Source organism: Aphis gossypii, chromosome 2 (genome assembly GCF_020184175.1).
Source record: "Aphis gossypii isolate Hap1 chromosome 2, ASM2018417v2, whole genome shotgun sequence".
Taxonomy (NCBI): domain Eukaryota; kingdom Metazoa; phylum Arthropoda; class Insecta; order Hemiptera; family Aphididae; genus Aphis; species Aphis gossypii.
In genome coordinates, this window is record NC_065531.1 from 31,315,594 (window position 1) to 31,335,091 (window position 19,498).

The window sequence follows — 19,498 nt, forward strand, 5'->3', positions numbered from 1 at the left end:
AGATTCGTTTTTAAAATTGTGTATCAGATTAGCCACCACAGGGTGTTCAATTAATATGGAAAATTTGGCTTCTGAAAAATAATACCAATTATCACATTAATTAATCAATTAATTCTAAATACATGTAACTTAATCTGTAATATAATAATTTGTGCATTATATAAAATAAATAATTATATTTTTTTTTTCTGTCAGCCCCTGGTTAGGTTATGAAAGTGTAAATTAGCCCGCTAGCTCGCGGAAGTATTGTGAAAACAGTTCCCGCGGCGTCGTCGGTTCAATCTGAAAAAAAAATTATCCCACCAACAACAAAAGGTATTGGACCACCCTGACATAAACTAGAGAGCCTAGATAATATTATCTAGGCTCTCTAACATAAACCATTCAATCACCATCTCAACCACTACAAGTTTAAGTCATAGTTATTTTGGATAAGGACGATGTGATAAGTCCTAGTTCTAGTTCACTTCAATAGCTCACATACATTTTTTGAGTGATACTTAACCCAATATTATTTTATCGACAAATGAATAAATTTCAGGTTGTTTATTCTGTTGAAGACAACAAATCATACGATTTATTCAGTAACTGCTTTCTAAAACATCCAGAAAGAGTACTTTTTTTAAGTAGAGTTTATATATCTATTTTGCGGTTCTATATGTTGTTGATGATAAATATTATAATACGGATAAGTTATAACTCTTCGCAATATTTCTAATTAGCGTCCACCGAAAGGATGTAACCACATTCATATAACGATAACTTGACAAAAGCCAAAACGAGTAGTTCCTTCCCGCCACTCACCAGTTTTGTGCATGAATTTATAACTGTGCTTAAGGATTATAGGTAGGGCTGGGATTTCAATGTCCATTAAAACCGCGAAAAATGACTTAAATAATGTCTTTAAAATTTAAAAAAAATAGATATATTACACGTACATTAATATTTCATTATACTTCATATATTAATAAAAAAAACAAATTATTTTTTATTACACTGAATCACGAGAGCGTGTTTCAGGTTTTCAAATAGAAATTGTATGGTAAAACGTTTTTTGCTACTCTGGTTAAGAATATATATAATATAAATTTAATATATAAGAACTGTGGATAAGAAATAGGTCATTTAGATTTTCATCTATTATTACTCTCCATTGTTAATTGTTTAAGACAATTAAGCAAGTAGTAGACAACATAATAGTATTGATCTTATGTTAAAGTCAAACGATAAAAAAATTAATATTTAAAGCATAGGATCATAATATTGCCTATCCACTACGCCGACTTATAACTATTCTGGATCGAATCATGGCTAAATAACATTTATTTAGCCATGGATCGAATATAATTTAATATTACCTGGCTAAGTATTATTATGTGATATAGGGTGACATCTAGTTGCAATAGTTTGGCACGCATAAATTTTACCTTACCGATACTATTGTTCTATGATTTTACGTCGTTGAGTGCTAATCTCTAGGTACTATTTAAAAATAAAAAACCTAAAAAATGTATTGTACAAAACATATTATTACCCATAACAAAATAAATTTATTTTGTCATGTTATTACCTATGTTATAATAGTATTTAAATTTTAAATTAAATGGAGACAGTAAAGACTGTAATATATTAAAAAATATGTTTTTGATGTTTTGTATATGTAATTATAATTATAATTGATTAATTATTTTATCATAATAATATTGATAACAGATTGTAAACATTGCCCAACCCACGTCTTGGCTTCAAGCCTTCAAAGATCCATACACATTACACGGTAAAATAGAGTCCGGCATATTGTAGTATATAACATTGATTATAGAACGGACTATAATTCTTTAAGTAATGGTATATAGTTTATTATATCTGTGTTAACTACCAGTTTTGGTTAATTAATCGAAAATCGGACGTTTTTTATCATATTATCATATTATATTTCATATTTGATGATTAGATTAAAAAGATATAATTCACTAGTTCACTCTTCACTACTTACTACTTAGTACTTAGTAGTTAGTACTTGATAGATGGTAGTTGTTGATACTTCATTAACTTGTTTGAAGCAAATGACTAGAGAGTAACGACCAACAAGTCGCGGCTCATGAAGTCATGACCAAGTCTATCAGAAATTTTTAAGTAATAATTTTAACATTAAAATATTAAACACTGACATTTTTTAAATTTCAGTGTCCATTTAGGAAATCAACTATAGAGTAATTGAACTTCGCAGGCCTTTTTGGATTTTTTAGTCTTTACTGTTGGATTTTTTGAATTATTTTTTTTACATTATATTAGCAATCAAATCATTATTTTTGAATAGGTTCTTAAATTTGTATAATATAGTATTTAAAATTGTAGTTTTCATAATATTCTACTTCAGCTGTTAGTATCAATTTATAATTTATTAAATCTAAATAATATATTTTTATTATTATTGTTATATGTATAGTATATAATCATTTAAGAATATTAGAAAATATATTCATTCCAATTTGTAAACAAAAAATAAACTATTCTTTGATATAATATCAAGAATATTAATTTTATTTACAATGTACGACTATGAATATGGCGATCTGTGTTTTGATGAAGATAAAATGTAAGTTTAAATAGTTACTTAATTGTGATATTTTTATTTAAACTTATATAACTTGTTTAGGGGTATGAAAGTAACTTCTGGGGTTGTAACAATTAATAAAGACCCAACAACCAACCTCATAGGAATAACAATAGGAGGAGGACCGCCTCACTGCCCTTGTATATATGTTATACAGGTATGAATTATTTAACTTCACTTCCAGAAATTACCAATTTGTTTTGAATTTAATTTTAGTTATTAATCTAATGTACTTTTTATGTGAATTATATTTTTTTTAGGTATCTGACAATTCACCAGCTGCATTAGATGGTACATTAGAAAGCGGTGATGAGCTTTTAGCTATTAATAATGAATGTGTACGTGGACATACCAAGCTACAAGTAGCTCAAATGATACAATCAAGTGTTGTAAGTATAATAGTTTTACTTTTTTATGTAAAACTAAACATTGTATAGTATTTAATTAATGCTTATTTATTTGTATGGAAGGATCGAGTTATTTTAAAATACAATAAATTACATGCTGATGCTCGTCAAGGTAAAACTTTGGATATTGTATTAAAAAAAGTTAAACATAGACTAGTTGAACGTATGTCTGCCACTACTGCTGATTCTTTGGGTATGTCTCGTGCAATACTGGTCAATGATAGTCTTGTTAAACGTTTACAACAGCTGGATGATATGGAACAATCATATCGTCACTTGGTTGATCATACAGAGCGTGTGCTTCGTGCATTTTATGCTCTGACCCAATGTTTTAAAGGTACTCTCAAATTACAGTATTTTTAGAATCATATAGTTAAAATTATTTTATCAATATTCTATGAACTGTGTTATCATTATCTGTTTAAATTCTTTGCAGAGTTTGGGGACACATTTGCAGAAATAGGTGCTAGAGAACCACAGCCTAGAGCTAGTGAAGCTTTAGTGCGCTTTGCTGAATATCACAGACGAATGGAGCGTCAAGGCCTTATGCTAATCAAAGCTCTAAAACCTGTAAATATAAAAAAAAGTTTATATTGTTATTTTAAGTATAATTTATAATTCTTGAATAGATATCTAGGTCATTTGGCACATACTTGAATAAAGCTATTCCAGACACCAAGCAGACAATACGCAAGTATGCTGATGTGAAATTTGAATATTTATCTTACTGCTTAAAAGTTAAAGAGTTAGATGATGAAGAGATAACTTATTGTTCAGCTGATGAACCTTTATATCGCATTGAAACAGGAAATTATGAATACAGGTATTACAAATAATATTAGTTTGAATGTACCTATAAGTAGTAAGTGAAGTATATTAATATATACAATATTTATATTAAATCTATAATCATGTTCTTTTGTATAGGCTTGTATTGAGATGCCGACAGTTGGCTAGAAAACGATTTGCTGCTCTTAGAGAAGATGTTTTAGCCAAAATTGAACTATTAGAAAATAAACACGTGCATGATGTTGTAGCTCAATTGCATGCGATTGCTTCACATATGGCTAGTTACAATCGTGAAATAAGTTGGATGATGCTTGGAGGTAACAATGTTAGTGAACCACCACTCTTTCCTATTGAGATGGATTTGACATGCACTGCATTTCAATATAAGTCTGTCCAACCAGTTAGCGAACTTAACCAAGACGATTTTAATGACGTATGAAAAATATTTGTCTTATTTAAATTGACTAATTTATTACATACTTTTACTCAAATATATATTTATTAATAATTTAAATTATAGGAAAGTATACACAATCAAGTTGACAATCCAAGAGTGTACAGAGATTTACCACCAGTACTTAAAAATAATGATCCTGTTTCTGCTTTGACAGAACTATCTCAATTATGCTTGGATACAGACGATATAGATAATGAAATTCATACTACATCATCTTCTCCATTGCTATTAGACTTAAAATAATTTTTTTTTTCAATATATTAAAAGATTATTTTTATCTATTAATCATTCCTACTCATATGTATGCATAAAATACGCTTTGTACTAGTCACTTTTAATGTAAAATTATCACACTTATCTATATTAAATATAAAAAGAACTACTAAATTTCTAGTTTTTATTATTATTACTAGGGATGGGTTAAATCAGCTTTTGATTATTATTTCTACTACGTATAGTTTCACAATACTGTGGTAAAAGTTTTATTGTAATAAAATTTTTTATTATGCGGTATTTTATTATTTTTTAACTTGTCGGTCCAAAAAAATAACAAAAAAATTTTAAATTTCTTTTAAAAGATTAATCTACATTTAATTCATGAAACACATAATATAAAAAAACTTATGCATTGAAAAGTGTCCCCTTATTGGAGGAGACTGAACCATATTATTTTCATTGGAATTAAACAAAATCAAAATGGTGAAATTAAATGAAGGGACAAGTTTTTTGTCAGCACTTTTTCCATGTTTACAGCTCAGTACATTTAACAATCAAATGGATAATTAAAATTGATTTGTAACATATTTGGAAAATAAGGAGCAATTGATATAATAAATAACACAAACAAAATTTTATGGAAAAACATCATATTTTATTAAAAATAATTAAAATTAAAATCAACACGTCTTTAAGCTAAAATCATTAATATCAAATAGTTGAAATTTAGATGTACCACTTCCACCAACAGCCACTAAAAATGGGTTATCTGTACATCCATCTAAACTATGTAAAGCGCCAGAAAATTCTCTTATTTTAATTAAGTGTTTATTTTCTCTATCCCATACTTTTAAGGTTTCATCGGTTGAAGAACTAACAATGAATTTATCCCAAACATAAATTCCAGTGACTTCGTTCTCATGACCTCTATATTTCCATAATGGTTTATCAGCTCGACAATCATAGCAAATAAGCTGACCTCTATCGGTACCAACGTAACATAAGAATCCATTGGACGGATCCCAATGAGTTTTTTCTACTTTACCTTTAATATTCCAACTTTTGTATGTATCATATGTGCGACAATCATAAACATAGAAATCTGAAGAACCAACTGCAAGTGTTTGTGATTCAAATGGATGCCATTTAAGTGATTGGACGTGATCTCCAAAATTTTCCATTCTTGTATGAGGTTCATTTGTTTCTAAATCCCAAAGTAAAGTAGTCTCATCAACTGAACCACTGGCAAGTATATGAGGAAGATGTTCATTCCACGCTATATCTAAAATAGCATCAGTATGACCATAATTTGATTCGGGATTTTTTTTCTTTTTTCTTCCTAATCTGTAAATGCAAATGAAATAGTTAATATTTAAATATTTTATTTTGTTATGTTATAACTACCTAAATGTAGGTTCTAAACATCCGATCAAATCTAAATCCCATACTTCTATCATGGCAGACATGGATCCCAAAGCACAGAAATTCCCAATAGAACCAAACCATTCTAAGCATAGTGGTGGATGTTTCAAAATGATGTCATGATGAATGTAAAAATCTTTATCATTGCCATTATAAACATAGACTTCAAGTGAGCACTCATTTTTCTTAACATTGCCTACTAACACAAGATTGTCATCAGGTTTTAGGATTTCATCGAGTTTGTCACTATCGGTATCAGAATCGTTAAAATCGGTATTATTATACACGGCCAAGCCACTAATGGACATGGCTCCTGACATATCCATTTCTTCTTCGTCATAATTATCTAAGCCGTAGTCTTTTTTGTCGCTCTTGCTTAATTCTTTTTCTTTTGGTTTGGTTTCTGTTAGTTCTTTTAATTCTTGTTGAGATAATTTTATAGTATTTTGATGTAACGACACACCTTGTTTCACCCATTTCACACATGGAATAAAACTTGTCATTTTTTAAGTATTTAATGATGATTTATTTAAAAATTTAACGATAAATTATTATTTACATTTACGTGAGCGGATCACTACAGTTCTACACGACACACGTGTGTATTATCAAATATGAGCTGCACTTCAATAGTTTTTAATTTTTATCTAGTATCAAAGACTGTGATATCAATGATCAAATATCAAATATCCACTTTGGGAGTATAAGATTGATAAGAGTTTTTTCTGATTCAGTTTGAAATATTGCCAACGTTTCATAACAAAATGTTTGTACAGAAATTTCATAATCAAAAATTAATGTATTTTTGTTTTCATCCGATAGTATATCGTCACAACGATTTTCTATTGACAATTTTTCCAAAAAATCTATTTATTTTCAATTAAAAATTAGTTGATTTTTTCAGTTCAAGATGTTGTTGAAGCGGCTAATGTTGTTGCTTAGTGCTGACGGTATGCATTGTATATTGATCTATTTATTAGAATAGGTATATATTCATCCAAATCATATTAATAGTTTATTTCTTGGACAATACATAATTTAATAATAAGCTATAGCCTATAGGTAATGGGGTACCTACCTATAATTAATCTATTTTACGGCCCAAGCTTGTTTTTCAATTTTTTTATTTTTTTCAAAATGGGTTTATTTAAGCACTGTATTTGAATGTGTTTGAAAAAATTGACGCTCTTTTTTGCTATGATAGTTATACCATAAAACCGGAAAATCAATTGGAAAAATATCTTTGTTAAAAAATTTTTTATTTTTACAAGATATATTTTAAAATCTGTTCAAAAGAACAATAAGCAAATTTGATAAAAGAAAATATAATATGAGTATTATGACGGAAGAAGCCACCTGCAACGTGCTCTGATACTTATATTAAATGTAATATATAAATTACCATAGCCAACAATACTCTAAACCATGGGGACATAAAGGATATCCTTATAGTTATGTTAGGGTGAGCAACCAGGCAAGCAATGATTGGGTGTGGTTGTACTAGGACCGGATCTAATAAACAAAAAGTAGGAAACAATCAAAAGTATCATCGCCCGTGTGCTTCTTATCCGCTGGGAGATAATAATATATAACTACTATCCGGTGACATATTAATATATTATGGATACGTAATTGCCACCCTGTAGAATATATTAGTTGCGGAATCACTCACCCGATAGAATATTATAGTCATATAATTGACGCACGCTATCGGCCGGATGACGCAAAGCGTGGGCAGAAGCGGATGCAGGTGCAGATGACCATCAGGGATCTGAAGGTACCGCGGGAGTCCCTGGACGATATATAAGGGGGCCCAGATTAGGCACAATTCAGACGTGATCCACCAGAGTTAGCGCAAGCACCTTCACGTCACCCAGTTTAATATTTTATGTCTCCTGGACTTAGAATATTTTTCACAAGTTTTATTAAATTAATTAATTGGACTTAGAATAATTTTAAATAAAAAACACTTAGAATAATTTCGAGAGTTCAATTATTTCACAAAACCTTTCCAAATCGACATCATTCAACTGATTGTACGTGGCACGTTACACACCCAATGATGGCACTACCTATTTTGAATATATAGTTATGCGAAATTATAAGCTAGTTAAAATATATTAATGTTATTTTGTAAACCCACTTTGAGTTGATTTATTGAACATGCGAACAATATAATATGCACAAACAATTGTCGTAGGTATTCAAATAGTTTTTACGCGAATATTAGACACCTATTAATTACTGTATACAGCAGAGCTATACTGTATTTGAGTAGAATTTTAAATAAGACCAGATTTATATGCATTTAAAATTTCAAAATATGCATGGAAACATGCACACAATAACCTCTTTTTAGCATCCGAATATTCTTTGAGGCGTAAAATATTTAATATTAATATTACACAAACGTACCTATATACATATAAACTTTTTTTTTCTCAACACCTTTTTGGATCGTTAGGTATATAATGTATATTTGTACGGTTTTTTGTTAAATTACCTATGCAAAAATATGCACTATAAAATATTGATAATTAATCAATCAAGTAATGAGTTTTGAACACTCATTGACTGCATGTATATTGTATATAATGCAAAATCCGGTCTTTAATTATAAAAATGTTATTTACCTCGTGTTTATCAGTTATATGACTATGGACTTTTCCAATTTGAGGATGTCCAATCTCTAAGTCCGTGTACATTGTTCCACTACATTTTAATGAACGTTCTTTTGAACATCTCCATGTTATTCGTTTACGTCCTTGGTGTTTCATTATAAACGTATATCCACTCCAACAAATTTTATTCCTACCTTTGTTTGACTTAATTACTTCCATATTTTACAAAAAACCACGGTAATAAATATAACATAATAACTTATCCACGTTGAAATGTAACTGAAATTTAGGATTAACACAACATGTATGAAAGTTTATTTTACATATATACTCTATCATTAACCATTGTTATCCAAAGTCATACATTTTAAACTTTTATTATACCCAATACTCAAAAGATTATAGGATTTTACGTATATTTTTGTATAAATATATATATATCCTATCTACGACAGTTATTTGGAATGGGTTCGATAAGATACTCGGCCTTTAATTGTTGTTACCTATATAGTTCTTTAGTATAATACTAGGTACAACACCTCTTTTTTTTTCTTAAGTTTTGAACCGACGACGCCGTGCAGGGAACTATAGCTGTTTTCACAATACTTCCACGGCGCAATACTATAATACAAATACCTATACTGTATACATAACTATACTAATGATATTATAGGTACTATATTATTAATTATAATACAACCTAGCTTATTTCCGTGACGTTTTTTTCATCACGTTTTTCGTTTATTAATTAACTTAAAAACAATAATTGTGATTTTTAGACAAACAACATTTTTGACTAAATGCTATAGTATATAATATACTATACGATATTAGTATATTTTTTAGATTCTGAACGAAGTGATGAATGTATTGATTTTACAATGGTGTGTGTTTTTTTTTTTTTTTTTGTGTCTGTGTACAGCACAACTAGTCGAAATAATGCTCCAATTTCAAACAATGGGGGTGGTTTCCGATGTAAAAGTGAATATCCTTGGTGCATTATAGAGGTAAAAAATTAACATTTTCCAACAGTTTTCAAAAAAATCGAGAAAAACAAAAAAAAAATGACGGAAAAACGGCAATTTTTACGCAAAACCAGTTTTCGACCAAATCGATTTTTTTTTATGGTTGTAATTCAAAAACTAATCACTGAAAATACTTGAAATTTTCACTAAATGTTAATGTTAGTGGTATCCGTATATAGTTAAATTTTCAAAAAATTTTGACTTTTTTTGAGTTATTTATAGACCACTGAAATTTTCGATTTTTTTGAGAAATTTTTTTTAAAGTGGCGATAAAAAATTTTTGGATGACCAAAAAGTTTTGAAAATTTAATACAAGGTTCCTTATGAGTTGTTTTTAATGTAGCTAAAAAAAATTAAAAATCGTTAGTCACAATTTTTTTTTATAAGCGTTTTTAGTTCAAATTTTTACGAAATCTGTCGAAAACGCGAAAATTTGAAAGTAATTTTGAAGTTGAAAAATCATAAAATTTTTTTCTTTTATAACTAAGTTTTGAAAATTTGGTACAAGGTTCTCCATACATATTTCTTCAAATATCTGTAAAAAAAACTCTACCGGATTCAACCAAAAAAAATTTATGAGTGTTTGAAATTTAAATTTTTACAAAAACCGCGTTAAATAACAGTTTAGCCTCAAACGATTTTTGATATTTGTTATTTTTCAAAAAGTATAAGTCGTAGATACTTGAAAATTTTACCAGTTATTAATATTCGCGTTTTCTTTACGTGATTTAATTTTCAAAATATTTTGACTTTTTTTGAGCTATTTATAGACAACTGAAATTTTCAATTTTTCTGAAAATTGTTTTTTTATGTGTCGATAAAATATTTTTGGCCCTATCAAAATACTTGAAAATTTAATACAAAGTTCCTCATAAGTTATTATTATAGTGATTAAAAAATTATAAGAATACCTACATAGGCACAATTTTTATTTTATTAGCATTTGAAGTTCAAATATTGACGAAAATTCGTCAAAACTATGAATACTTGCAAATTATTTATAGGTATATTTCATAAAAATTTTTGTGTAAGTAGCTAAGAGTTGAAAATTTAATACAAGGTTTTTCATAAGTTTAGCTTACAATTATTATAAAAGAATTTAAATTTTGTTGTATTCAGGCCATTAAAACATAAACCACCTTTTTCACCAACCACTAGAAATTATATCCTAGGCTGACAAATCATCTTCGTTCAGAATCGTTTTTCGTATACAATGATAACTATCATTGGATTCAAATTTAACACTCATATAATATATAATAATGATCCATACGGCACCTAATGTACAGCAGAGCGGTACTCACTTGCCCGCTTTTTTAAACTATTATTTATAATATTTATTTTATAATTAAGATATTTAGATAAAAAAAAAACATTTTTGGCGTGTTTTTCTGTGTCGTTTTTTCCTAGATTCGTGTATTTATTGTTATTACAAAAGTGATAAAAATGACAGCAAAAACTATTTTTTTGTTTAATGTTGCACCCATTCTTTAAAATTAGCATTTTCACACAAAATATTTTGTTAAAAATGTTTGGAATATTTCAATTTTTTAAAGTAAATATAGAATTAGACATTATAATATAATATTTATAATTTGAAAAACCTCTTTAGTAGTTTCGAGTTCGGAAGAATTAGTTATCCTTTGTCTATCCCTGCTGTTTACACGATATGTCGATATAGGTACTAATAACTGTAAGTTTTTGCTAAATAATTAAAATAATACAAAAAAATATTAACTTAATTAATGTATTCAGAAAAGTTTGTAAAACTACATAATTTACCTAGTATTTACACAATTGTATATTCATATTATATATAGATAAAAAGTTTCACCACGGCTAAAAAGCAGTTGAAAGAATTAAGAAAGGTAGTATCGGTAAAAATATACCAAACTGAATTGTCGTTTATAATTAATTATACTTTATAACATAAAGTTTGACTGATCAATTTTAGTAAACTGCTTGGAAACTCCAAAATAACCAGTATATTTTATGGTATTCGGTTCCGTATCGATATGGTAATGGCCTCCTTGATTGCGATCAGTATACAAGTGGAAATGTTGGAGTCTTAAATTCAATCCCTAAGAAAAATGAAAATATTTTCAATTAATATCTAATTCAGCCGCACTAATTATGCTTATAAAAATAATTTTTTAAATTACGGGATCATGAGAAACGATGCATCCAACACCCACCGACGGAGGAGATAATTCAATGAAATTTACCAATTTGCCTAACTCTTTTTCTGATTGCAAAGGTATTTTTGCCAAGCTCGGTTTAATAACATGAACTTTCACTTTTCCATTTTCAATGAGTATTACTCCACCTATCGCTATATTTATGTGTATAACAAACAATAAAAACAAATTAATAATATTCAAAAATTCGTAGTCATTAGATACGATCTACGCAGTAAAAAATATAGAATTATTTTTTATAATAGCATAAAAATTAATGTTAGCCCATAGGTACCAATTATCTCATCGCCAAAATGCTTTTCTAACGCTTCTCTAATGCACGTGCTAAAACTTAACGGACCTTTTCTTATTTCGCACACAATTTTTAAAACCTAAAAAAAAAAACCATTTATATTAAATAAGATCATTAAGATTTAGCATTACCTTCTTAACATATAATATTAAATTATACTGTATTGACAAATGTGAAATGGTAAGATATTAAAGTTAGACCTATGATAATAATTTATTATAAAACTACATATATAAGGTATAGATATACATATGCTAATATTATAATACCTATTATGAGATAAAAAAAAATTGAACTTTTTTCGGTCATCGTATACCAATTAATCAAGTTATGCAATAATTCTTGAGAGTGATAGCTTATAACCCAACTGATTTTAAGGTTTTTTCATGTTATATAATTTGAAATATTACACGTATTAATTGTGTACTTTTATCTATAGACTAGGTACGTATGACTAATATCGAATTTGATGATTTTTTTTAGAAACTGATTTTGGTGTATCCAATCAAGGAATAACACATTCAAGAATAAAGGATGTGTAGTACCTATCATAAGTATATGTCATGGATAGTCATGATTCTATTGTAGGTTTATTAGGTAATAGGTAGGCAGAATAAAAAAATGTGGAATATATGAATAAGTATAAGGTAAGGGTAATCATTATGCTGTAGTGCTGTACAAGTATAACGAGTGTAAGTACTTCGTCATATAATTGGCTATTGAGTAAGTCATTAAAATGGAAACGACAACTACAACTAACAAGTGTTAAATTTGAATTCGATAATAAATTATTGCATACCATTGTCACCCGCAAGGGTGGGGGGGGGTATGCCCCTAAGCTTTTGTTGCCAATGTTTGTATACCTATTACAGTCAGGGCCGTCTCAAGCTTTACAGGGGTCCATGGGCACCCGGAGCATAAGGGGCCCTTTTAGTAGGCCTATACAAGTTGAATAAAAACATCATAAAAGTTATTTAATATTACATTACTTTATTATAATTAAAAACTATTTTATAGAATTTAGAATTATTTTTTTATAGATGATCATATTAAATATTAATACGTTACAGTTTAAAATTTAAAATTGTAATTTCGATTATTCGGGGCCCCCATTTGGTTGGGGGTCTCGGGCACGTGCCCCACGTGCCCATAGGGTAAAGACAGAACTGATTACAGTATTTTACCTAACCTAACCTAGCATTTTATATGTGTATATATAATACAGACCTTTCCCCCTCCCCCTATGAAAATGTCTGCGGGCGCTTTTGTTGCATACGATATACAAATTAATTTGTTTTAAAATATTATCTATATATACTTATCTATTATTATGCTATAAACCTATTATTACGTTTTTACGGTATTTATACTGGAAGATGTTATTACATTTTGAGTTACATAAATTGAAATAATAAAGTTTAAAGTTTAAATACAAATATTATTATCGTAAAATAAATGTAATATTTTTAGAAAAAAATTATAATAACTTACTGTAATATTAAATGTAAAATATACAACTTTAATAGCGCGTTTTTAGAAAGTATCCGCGGGTACTATTGTAACAAATCACAAAATATACTTGACCATATAATATATAGGTTGACATTTTGACAGGCTATCCCCGCCACCTGTTCAGAGTCGTTTTTCGTATACACTATACAATATATATGTATATTATTGTATATATATACAATAATATATAATTTAATTCAAATGTAATATACTTATAATAACAGTGACTCAGTCTACATAGTACATCTAATGTACAGTAAAGCGGTATCCATTTGTAAATTTGCTTAGGTACTTAATTTAAAATTTACTTATATATTGATAATTAAAAAAACTGTATTAAAATAAATTTATATGTTATAAGTAGTTCTACCTACATACATTTAGTACTTACCTCTCCTTTAAAACCATTACTAGTGAAGAAATTGGCTATTATTGAAAACCTCATTTCATCGTCGGGTAATGACTTGTGGCAACACTCTGCAGCAGCGTCATCAGACTTCATCATGTAAACATGTGTTCCGTTTTCCACTCGATCGCCGGTCATTTTAACATTTTCCACACACTTCATTATAATAATTATGATTATAGTGGTCTATATAAATATTAATTTCGGGGGGTTGAACCCACAAACCTCCCTCTATATACGCTACTGTATGATTATATGTATATAAAAATTATGAATGATATGAATTAATACATAAGTACATTCATTAAATGATGAACAAATAGGTATACAATTTTTATTTTGTCATACTTAAAATTTATAAAACAAATAACTAGCTCTAGTTTTTTTTTGTCATCTTACTCATATGTAATCTGTTTCCAATAACCCAAAACTTTTTCTGTTCACAATAATATGTCATCAATCATCATTATTTCCTCAATGAAAATAAGTACATGATTTTAATAATATTTTGTGTATTATATGTATTATATGTATATATATTGTATAATTTATAATTATATAAGAATATAATATAGTTTTAATTACCTAAACATTTAAATCATCTAACTTCATTAAAACTTTAGATAAATGCATTTATACCTATAGTAATTAGAACCTCTCCCCCCCAAAACAAAACCATGGAAAATCCACAAAAAAAAATGTTAGTTAGATACTTTATCGCAGATATTTTATAAAAAATTTAAAAATACCAAAAATTGTAGTTATTGGCATCCTTTATGGAGTTTTTTTTACTCTTATTTGTAGTTATTTTAATTAAATAATAAATAATTTTGTTTATAATCGACAAAATACAATATTGTATACATACGATTTTACTATATTAATTAATATTATACCTATTACCTATACAACATTATAGTTAGGTATTGATGTAATGCACTCTTACATTAGTCTTCTGTACTCTTATTTTTATTTAATTCTCTTTATTTTCCATTAAAAAGGTATACCCTATAATCTATATAGGTAAGCTTTAAATTATATGACACTCATATGGACTTTTATTTTCGGGCGTCACCGTTTTCCGCCAAAATTGACATTTCCGTTTACCGCCAGTACAAAAATATATATTTCCTTTTACCGCCACCACAAATTTCAGTTTCTATATTTTGGTAATCCCTTGGTAATGATTTTTAAAATAACAAAAATAATTAGGTATTCAATTTTTAATTAAATATTAAAAAAACAAAGTGATTGTTTCACTTTGACTGAATGACTGATGAGCGTTGGTGAACAAAAAACACCGCGAAACCAAATTTTAAGACGACAAAAAAAAACCAGAATTTAATTGACCAGTATAAAAGGGGAGAAATATGCCGATATAGGTACATTTGTTATGTTTGTTTTTTGTAAAATCATATATTTAATTAAAAACTGATAACCTCATTATTTTTGTTATTTTAAAAATGATTACCAAGGGGTTACCAAAATATAGAAACTGAAATTTGTGGTGGCGGTAAAAGGAAATATATATTTTTGTACTGGTGGTAAACGGAAAGGTCGATTTTGGCGGAAAAGTAGATCACCCTTATTTTCGTATGTTTTTACTTTTTTTTAAGGGTGTGTTTTTTATTTTTTTAAGATTATTTTTCCGTAGTCATTTTTTTCGCTTGTCAGTATATAAAATATCAGCTATAGTATTTAACAGGTAGGTAGTGGTAATTTGTCATAAGAAATTTTTTTATTATTAAAATATGTATAAGAATCTTTATTCTATTTATAAATTATATCTAATAAATATTTTACTACATACTATATATACTTATAGATACCTACAATATATATTTGAAAAAATGTTATTGGCTTTTTACAGTTAACACTTTAACAGTTAAAAAAAAGAAACTTGTATTAACACGGGTCAATCCTTAACAGTAAAACAAGTTTAAATATTATATGAAAAAATTTTCTTTGAATATATTTAAAATTATCAGAAATTATAATTTTAATAAATACACACATTATGTATGTAACAAAGGATAAAAAGGGCTTGAACAGACTAAGTTAATTAATCTATATAGTGACAGTATACTTGCCTCACTGTCGACTCCGAAAAATGGATAAGGGCCGGCACAAGCTCCAATGATAACCAAAGGATCGGACCCAGTAATCCGTTTTAAATCTTTGATGTTGTACAATTTTTCTCGCTTTATCGAAGGTATTAAATTAGTGATATCACCAATGTCAAATACATTTTCGTCGCCATTTAATCCTATATATTAATAAAATATATACAGTACCTATACATATACATATATTTACACTTAATGTCCCAATGGCCACTACATAATTGTTTTACAAATAAAATAGTCAATATAGGATATATTTATGCTCACCTTCGGAAGCTAAGTTAAACGGAGGTTGAGTTAAATCTGGACATTGAACTACCTCTGCACTAGCATTTTCAAAGTTGTCTAATAAGTCAGGTAATATGGCTGAAATAGTAAAATAAACAGGCAATATGTGAATTTGCAATTGCATTGCATTGTTATGCGAATTATCATTATTATATTGTAAGTAGAAGTACCTACTCAGTTTGATGGTCGATAAAGGGGCAATTGGCGCCCCCCCCTCCCCGTTCATAGAAAAATATTATATATTTCATTTGTAATCTTTTTTTTGAAATGGCTGATGACCTTTTTTTAGTTGATGACTAATAAATTGCCCCATTGCCCCCCTATTTAGGACCACTGTATCCACCCTTGCATATAAGTATTATTATTTTCATTATTGGCTGATTATGAAAACATAGGTATAAAAGAAACATAAAAAAACAATATATATATTATATATTATAATACGTAGGTAATACATATTTGACCATGAGACAAAAATGTACTATAGATTAGTTAGTTTGAGGTTGAAGTAATTATATTACAATTTACAATATAAATAAAAAAAATGTTTTGTTTTTATTTTAATTTATACACAATAATATGCAGTATATATTGTATATGTTACTAATTTACTATGTATACCCTCTACTAAAACATTAGGTTAAACAATCCACTTGAGAACATTAAATTTATATCTATAATGATGGTATAGTTATAACAACTTATAGTATAATACCCTCTGTGTTTTACGACTACACGCAGAATTAGAGAAACCTTGCATTACATTTTCAATACTTAGCTATACAATTTGAACATTTCGTGTATCTTCAATTATGAAGTTATTTACAAAATGTCACATAATTTTGAAGAATTTAGTCAATATTTGAACTTTAAATGATTATAAATATAAATTGTGCACATATTATGACGTATCTTCAGATCTTTTATATTTTTAAATAGCCAACTATAAAATAACATTTCTCAAGAATCTTTGTACTATAATTTACCAACTAGATCCAATTTTCTATCAGAAACCGTCTTCAAAGTTAAAAATCTAAGCATTTTGGTAACGATAAACATAAAAATAAATAAGTTATATACGTAAAAAAAAACAAATACTACCTATAATATACCTATGTTAGTGCATAATATATTTTGTAGTCTGGTCCCAAATTCGAACCCCGAAACTTCTAGGAGTAGGTTTGTCCTTCATAATTTACTTCCAAGTTATTTTGTTTAGAAAATATTAATAATTAATAATTAGGAATAAATAAGATTAAATTAATACGTATTATGACCTATATAATTATTTTATTCAAATAAAATGAATTTTAATAAGATGGCTAACAACTAATATATTAACTAATAATAATAATAGGCTTAAAAGATACCCATCATTTTTTATTTTGAAAATTTGACTAGCCTTATTATAATTTTTCACACCAATAGTATTAACAAAAATTATGTATTAAAAATAAAATAAAATAATAATAAGCAATAATAATACTGAAATACTATAAGTACCTTTCACAATACATTTTAAAGGCGGTGTGTTTAGTTTGATCCGCACTACGGGCAATTCATTCATGTCTAAGGTACTTGGAAAATTGCAATTCTCGGTGGCCATTTTAAAGAATTCTTCTTTATTTTTTTTAAATATAATAAAAAGCGATTAACAATAATTATAATTCACGATTTAAAACAATTAACGTAGACCACGGACATGAAATTCTGCGTTGGTGTTAGCTACCTGAGCTACTGCAGATGTCTGGTACTTATATTATTATCGATATGAAACTAATGCGGTTAACGACGATTTTTTAAGTATACGTATACCTTTAGGTCAGTGTTTCCCAACCTTTTTACCACCATGGACCACTTTGACAATATTTTATATGTAGCGGGCCACCTCAATTTTACGCAAACTAGGAAGACCTTTTTTTTTTGCTCATTAACAAGAATACACAACATTTATCGAAAAATGTTAATTTTTATTATTTTACTGTACCCTTATTACCTTGGTATCTACACACTTATAAAAGTGGAAAATACTTATCGGTCGTCGGCAGAAACAACGATAAGATAACCGTATATTATGGTGAAATAAAATATTTTTCGCTGTTTAAAAAAAAATTAATAATTTTTAATAGAAAACGAAGAAAGGTACCGCGGACCACCTATGACTGGCCCACGGACCACCGGTGGTCCGCAGACCACCGGTTGGGAACCACTGCTTTAGGTAGTCAATATTTGTGCACCATCTGTTGAAATGCGTAGGTACATAAAAAAAACGATGAGAAAAGGAAGCGAGTACCTACGTAATAGTAATTATTATTATATATATACTAGGTAACATATAGATTAGATTCTGAGAGGAGCGATGAATGTACTTATTGATAGCACAGTGTTTTTTTGTGTGGATCAGTGGCGTAGTTATGGGGGGGGGGACATGGTTAGGTTAGGTTATAATAATTAAAATTCAACATAATATGTGTCAATAATGTCAGTACAGTTAGTAACTTATGTCTTACAATAATTCATGTATATTATAATATATTATAAGTCCATGCAATAAAACTATTGAATATAATAAAGTACACTCAACTCCTACCCTTTTTAGATTCTGAACGGAGTGAGAAAGAGGAATGTAATGATTTTATACTGATTAATGTTTTTTTTGTGTCTGTGTACGCCATAACTTATTGAAATAATGCTTCAATTTACAACTTCAGGGGTGATTTCCGGTTAGGTTAGGTTAGAATTTGCGGCCGGAAGGAAGTAATGCGAAAGCGGTTCCCTTCCGGTTGTCGATTTACCCGAAAAAAAAAAAAAAAAGGTTAGGTTAGAATGCATTTTAGCAGTAAAAATTAAGTTGTTTCCAGCAGTTTTGAAAAAAAAAATCGGGAAAACCACATCAAAGTGACAGAAAAACGGTAATTTTTACGCAAAACCAGTTTTCGACGAAATCGAATTTTTTTATTTAGTTGTACCTAACTTAAAAACGAACTACTATACATTTTCAACAAATGTTATTTATGTTAGCGTCATCTAATCACAGTTAAATTTTCAAAAAATTCTGGCTGTTTTTTGTTCTATTTATTAACAGCTGAAGATTTCGATTTTTCTAAGTATTCTTTTTTCTGAAA

The 19,498-nt window shown here is 28.2% G+C and overlaps 3 protein-coding genes across 4 annotated transcripts; 1 reads left to right on the forward strand and 2 right to left on the reverse strand.

Annotated features, from left to right (window-relative positions):
* The first annotated feature begins 1,718 nt into the window (after positions 1-1,718).
* LOC114127369 (PRKCA-binding protein) lies at positions 1,719-4,657 on the forward strand. Of its 2 annotated transcripts, none has more exons than XM_050199493.1 (9): positions 1,719-1,777; positions 2,450-2,599; positions 2,660-2,774; positions 2,878-3,006; positions 3,088-3,361; positions 3,461-3,594; positions 3,654-3,847; positions 3,952-4,246; positions 4,334-4,657. In XM_050199493.1, exons 2-9 carry the CDS (start codon positions 2,553-2,555, stop codon positions 4,511-4,513), a joined length of 1,368 nt encoding a protein of 455 aa, XP_050055450.1. In that variant the 5' UTR covers positions 1,719-1,777; positions 2,450-2,552; the 3' UTR covers positions 4,514-4,657. The 2 variants fall into 2 exon arrangements, with proteins under 2 accessions (XP_050055450.1, XP_027847393.1); XM_027991592.2 differs by having other exon boundaries at positions 1,753-2,136.
* A 462-nt stretch (positions 4,658-5,119) lies between these two features.
* On the reverse strand, positions 5,120-6,538 carry LOC114127381 (periodic tryptophan protein 1 homolog). Its single transcript, XM_027991605.2, has 2 exons — positions 5,891-6,538; positions 5,120-5,830 (listed from the first exon to the last, which is right to left on the reverse strand). The coding sequence occupies exons 1-2, from the start codon at positions 6,409-6,411 to the stop codon at positions 5,167-5,169; spliced, it is 1,185 nt and encodes a 394-aa protein (XP_027847406.1). The 5' UTR covers positions 6,412-6,538; the 3' UTR covers positions 5,120-5,166.
* A 4,747-nt stretch (positions 6,539-11,285) lies between these two features.
* Positions 11,286-18,211, reverse strand: LOC126549928 (ester hydrolase C11orf54 homolog). The gene is made up of 7 exons (XM_050200410.1): positions 17,877-18,211; positions 16,353-16,451; positions 16,053-16,228; positions 13,948-14,118; positions 12,027-12,123; positions 11,717-11,886; positions 11,286-11,635 (listed from the first exon to the last, which is right to left on the reverse strand). The coding sequence occupies exons 1-7, from the start codon at positions 17,977-17,979 to the stop codon at positions 11,477-11,479; spliced, it is 975 nt and encodes a 324-aa protein (XP_050056367.1). The 5' UTR covers positions 17,980-18,211; the 3' UTR covers positions 11,286-11,476.
* Positions 18,212-19,498: the final 1,287 nt, after the last annotated feature.